We start from the raw sequence: 5,359 nt of genomic DNA on the forward strand, positions 1-5,359 counted from the left end.
ACGTATCTTTTTACTAAAGACAGCATATATTTTTCGCTTGAAACAAAAAAGTTATAGTGAAATCGGGAGACAGAGTATTTTTTAACCAAAACAGAAGCTCAAAAGTTATAAAAGCTTTTGCCAAGCTTCTATCAACAAAACAAAAAAAGTTTGTTTCGATATGTTGTGTAGTTTCTGAGAAAAAGGTACATAAAGTTTGAAAATCGTGGTTTTACAGGGGCAGCGTTTTATTCCGGCGAGGTTGTTCCACATCGTACTGCAATGCTTATGTGTTCGATCGTCTTTTGGCCACTTCCCGTGGTCGGATCATTACAAAATTTGTATCAAAATAAGCGAAAAAGACTGCAGAATCAAAACCTGAAATGAAAAATTTATGACTTTTTCAAATAATTTAGTTGTCTATGTCCCTTTAATAAATGATTGTAATATTTTATTTTCATTTTTCTACATTTTCTTTTCTTCTGTGTGGATTCTTCGAACCGGGGACACTTTTTTTTGGTTAAAAAATACTCTGTCTCCCAATTTCACTATAACTTTTTTGTTTCAAGCGAAAAATATATGCTGTCTTTAGTAAAAAGATACGTAATGCTTCATTCTTTCAAATGCTTTAAAATATTCGAAATTGGATAATCCGATAAAAATCTATGACCAAAAAACAAAACCTTTCTCACAATCAGTCCCTTATAGGTGAATAACTCAAAAATGTATTTCATGGCTTACTGCTCGCTGCTAAACACCAGCCTTGCAAGGGGTGCTTGCTGTGTCATCGAGCACATGGGATTTCTGGGGGGGAAAATAGTGCCAGTGTGTCTTCCACTGTTCCGGGAACAGTGGTTTCCACGGTAACGTGCTTCGACAGTTGGTTCGATAGTGAGAAAATTTACTGCGGAAAATTTGGCCACTTTTCCTAGGAAGTGCACCGTTTTCGGGTCCCCGTGAAGGAATTGTTATGTAAAACGGAGAAAACTTTCCCGCCATGGGAAATACCGAAAGCAACGTTACCAGCGGCGTTAAAAAGCAGGCCGGAGTTTCCACTCAGGCACTGTACAAGTTTGTCAATCTGAAAGGCGGTGGCCTGCTGGTGGACATAATGAAACGAGCAATCCAAAACAAACAGTACGCGGAGATCGATCACGCCATCAAAACCAAGGTGGAACCGTTTCTGTACAACAAAGGCAAAGGCAAGTACATTCCGGTGGCGCAGTTGGTGCTGTTGAGGAATCGGGAGCGACCGAGGCACAAGCAGCTGCCGGAAATTCGAGCACTGGAAAATCCCGAAGAAGATTACGACATTGATGCATCCTGTCCGGATGTGAGCGAGGGCGAGTACCAGCGGAACCCGTCCGGGTACAGGGAGGTGTGCTGGAACATCAAGGTGAGAAACATGCGCGCCGAAGTTGACTCGCGTGAGCCGAGTAGGCTGCTCGTTTTTTGTTTGTTCGCCACTTGTTGCATGCTCTTGGTGAGGTGTGCGGTTGCTATGATCTAATTTTTGTTGTTGTTTAATTTAGGAACGCGGAGCCGTTGGCGAGACCATTCTTCATCTGTGCCTGTTGAATGCTACGTCGCTGCATGCCGATCTGGCTAAGCGGTTGCTACGGTTTTATCCGAAATTGATTAATGATATTTACATGTGTGACGAGTACTACGGGGAGAGTGTTCTGCACGTTGCGATCGTCAATGAAGATCCGGCCATGGTTAAGTTTTTGTTGGATAGTGGTTCGGATGCTGACGAACGGTGCTGTGGGACGTTTATGTGTCCCGAGGATCAGAAGGCAAGCCGGTACGATTCCATTGAAACGGAGATCATTTGTGTGCTGCCGATGACCAACTACGATGGTTACGTTTACTGGGGGGAGTATCCGTTGAGCTTTGCTGCTTGTTTGGGTCAGGAGGAATGTTATCGGCTTGTTCTTGCAAGGGGAGCTGATCCGGATAATCAGGATTCGAATGGAAATACTGTACTGCATATGCTGGTGATCTACGAAAAGGTTTCGACCTTCGACATGGCGTACGAGGTGGGATCATCGCTGCACATAAGAAATTTACAGAATTTAACGCCGTTGACGCTGGCAGCGAAGCTGGGTCGGGTGGAAATGTTTTTCCACATTATGAACATTGAGCGGGAGATCTATTGGCAATTGGGGAGCATAACGTGTGCCGCCTATCCGTTGGCGTTGATCGATACGATTGACATCGAAACGGGAAACATTGAAAAGGATTCAGCGCTGAATTTGGTGGTGTTCGGCGATAAGGACGAGCATCTGGACCTGCTTGAGGGAGTGCTGATCGATCTGCTCAAGACCAAGTGGAACACGTTCGTGAAGGATAAATTCTACCGCCAGTTTATTGTGTTTTTCTGCTACTTTTGCGTTTCGCTGGTAAGCTTCACCCTCCGGAATGGACCGGTGAAGCTCGACGATGCCGAAGCGAACCGTACTGCCGCGAATACTCAAACGAAAAATGGTTCCGATTTGGGGAATGTTTCGCTGACAACGCTGCTTGCGGGCGAGATTAGTTTGAAGATTGTTGGGCTTAATGCGAGCGATGCCTTTTTCGATCCGGCGAGTTTGGGAAATAATATTTTTTTCAACTCCAAGTGTCCCACGATGGCGTACGATGGTTTGCAAGGAAAGCTACGGCTGGTTTCGGAGATTATCATACTGATTGGGGCGTTTGTTTATCTGGTTGCCGCTTTGAGGGAGTCCCGTTTCTTAGGACGAAAGATGTTCATAGAGAATTTGGTAAGACGGAATGGTTTTCGACATAACCTTGAAATTTTAATTGTGAATGATTTCTTCACAGATGACGGTACCTTCCAGGGTGATGTTTTTGTTTTCCTGCTGCATTATGATGATTGTTCCGTTTTTGAAAGTTCTGTGTTTCACCGAACTAGAGGATCACGTCGCCGTAGTGATTATGCTGACCACAGCTCCTTACTTTCTCTTCTTTTGTCGGTAAGTTTAAAGTCAAATTTGGGTTGTTCCGAAGTACTAATTAATGTTTTGACAATTTTAGAGGCTTCAAAACGGTTGGTCCATTCGTGGTGATGATCTACCGCATGGTGATAGGAGATTTGTTGCGATTCGTTGTCATCTATCTGGTGTTCGTGATGGGCTTTTCGCAGGCCTATTATATTATTTTCCTTTCGTACAAAGGCGAAGAGGATAGCGACGAAAATCCGATGCCATCGCCAATGGAGTCCGTTGTGGCGATGTTTCTGATGTCGTTGACTAACTTTGGCGATTACTATGCAGCACTGGAGAATACCGCTCACGAGGGTTGTGCCAAGGTAAGACAGACTTGCCACGAAATTCGAACGAAGCTAATCTTACCACTCACAGGTTCTGTTCGTCATCTACATGGTGATCGTGGCCGTTCTGCTGGTGAATTTGCTGATCGCCATGATGGGCAACACGTACACGAAGATTGCGGAAACGAAAAACGAATGGCAACGCCAGTGGGCCCGGATCGTGCTGGTAGTGGAGCGAGGCGTTCCACCGGCCGAACGGCTGAAGAACCTGATGGGCTACAGCGAACCGATGTCGGATGGACGCCGAGCGTTGGTGCTCCGCTTGAGCATGACCGTAATGAGCTTTATTATCAATTCATTGCATCCTTGATAGAGAGAGAGGACGCCTCCAGCACCCCCTTCTTTTTACTATTTTCATTTTTCTATCACCTGCAATGTGTTGCTCTATTCACGTGTTGAGACCTAATTTAAATGACTTTTTCCTGTACTTTTTTTCTCTCTTTCATTTATCTCACCCCGTAGGATGAGGATAAGGAGGAGATGAAGGAAATCCTTGAAATGAAACGAGTGCACGAGCGGTTGAAGAAGAAACGACAGGTCGAACGGGAAGCGCGCGCCGAGAAGCGGCGCTTGATAATGGAGAAATTTGCAAACGTACCGTAGGACTTTGCCACATTTAGAAAGCCATCACTTCACTTTTCTAGGTCAATGTTGATAATTTAGCGAAAATGTTCGATTTTTTAAAAATAAAGTTCATCATTTATTGTTTTAAAATTACTTTTTGTTGTCAACTGCTGGGCATCTCCATTAAAATTAAATACGATGGAGTCCCCTAGCTATGTATCTTTAATGTGTCATGTTCATTCACAGGCAATTGAAAAAACCTATCCTAGAAGCTTTCAAACTGATAGCAACGCCTTCCGGGGAAGCATCTTATGGTGAATGAATGAAAAGAAAAACCACCACTCATGGAATAATTTGCCCTCTTTCCTTTCATCTTTGCGTGGCTACATTTACGTTTTCAAAAACACAGTCAGTGATGGAGACAGCCTAGCCGGTGTGGAAGTGCAAGCCGAGAGCGAGAGTCATACACTATTTAGGGCAGTGAATGGCTTTTGAAAGCAACAGCATAAAATAAAGGTTCACTTTCCACTGCGTTCCGCAAAGTGTTCATATTACGGGCGCTTTTCATTCATTATGACTTCCACCCGTGCCGCGCGAAGGTGGGCGGCAGTCTCCGAGGGGGGAAGTCAAATATGAAAAGCTTTGCGGTTGCTCTTGGCTTACTAGATGGCTTATCTCTTATGGCTGCGTTACCACTGGCAGCACATGTTGCGTTTTTTTTACCAGCACACTTTGATGTTGTGGGTCAGATAACTACCCTGATAATGGCAAATGAGTCAGATTCAGATTGGCAGTTTTGTATATTTTCTTTAGCTAAAACATTAAACTTAATTTATTCAAGCGATTACTCATACTGGTACAACCCACAAATATTTAATAGCATGGCAATTTTTGCATGCAAAAATTGGAAACCTTTCGTGACCCGCACATTGTTGGACGGGTCGAACGACGGTTCGATGAAACCTGTCGCGTGACATCGATTAAACGATAATAATAATCAGCTGAAGCTGAAGCTGAGCTGACGATGTACCTCATAGAATCGCTACTATTTTTAAATACCGTACGGAAACACCCGGTGAAACCGGGCATCCGATGTTTACCGTTTTGCTATCAAAGCAAGCTCTGCTTGCTCCAGTTTAATACGAATAAATGTCACATATCCTTCCTAAAATAATTTCTCCGTACTTTTAGTTCATTTGAAGACAGTTCGAAAGTATTTAACTTATGAAGAATGAAACACAACAATGCGTTGTGGCGCTTATGCCACTTTCTGAACCTTCGTTTGCACCTTGGCACCCACAGATAATGATCCTTAATTATTTGTGACGACCGGGAGAGCGATAGTTTTGCCTTAATTTTCGTCACGCGGGTTTTATTCGCTCCGTTGCGGTGCGGTGCGGTGCTTGATCGATGGGAATGGTTTTGCTGCGATTCACACCAAGCCCTGTACTGTGCTGTATAGTGCGGTTGCATGAAGTGACA

At 44.0% G+C, this 5,359-nt stretch overlaps 1 protein-coding gene across 1 annotated transcript; it reads left to right on the forward strand.

The window, feature by feature from the left end:
• Nucleotides 1–976: 976 nt before the first annotated feature.
• Nucleotides 977–3,916, forward strand: LOC128737427 (transient receptor potential cation channel subfamily V member 5). The gene is made up of 6 exons (XM_053832060.1): nucleotides 977–1,375; nucleotides 1,512–2,744; nucleotides 2,806–2,957; nucleotides 3,019–3,292; nucleotides 3,345–3,587; nucleotides 3,776–3,916. Exons 1-6 carry the CDS (start codon nucleotides 977–979, stop codon nucleotides 3,914–3,916), a joined length of 2,442 nt encoding a protein of 813 aa, XP_053688035.1.
• The last annotated feature ends 1,443 nt before the right edge of the window (nucleotides 3,917–5,359 follow it).

The sequence above is a fragment of the Sabethes cyaneus genome, chromosome 2 (genome assembly GCF_943734655.1).
Source record: "Sabethes cyaneus chromosome 2, idSabCyanKW18_F2, whole genome shotgun sequence".
NCBI classification, from domain to species: Eukaryota; Metazoa; Arthropoda; class Insecta; order Diptera; family Culicidae; genus Sabethes; species Sabethes cyaneus.

Excerpts from the sequence above, each read along its gene's own strand:
- LOC128737427 (XM_053832060.1), top strand. The coding sequence starts at position 977 with ATGGGAAATACCGAAAGCAACGTTACCAGCGGCGTTAAAAAGCAGGCC. Across the intron at positions 1,376-1,511 it reads AGGTGTGCTGGAACATCAAG|GAACGCGGAGCCGTTGGCGA; the intron begins GTGAGAAACATG and ends TGTTTAATTTAG. Across the intron at positions 3,293-3,344 it reads CTCACGAGGGTTGTGCCAAG|GTTCTGTTCGTCATCTACAT; the intron begins GTAAGACAGACT and ends TACCACTCACAG.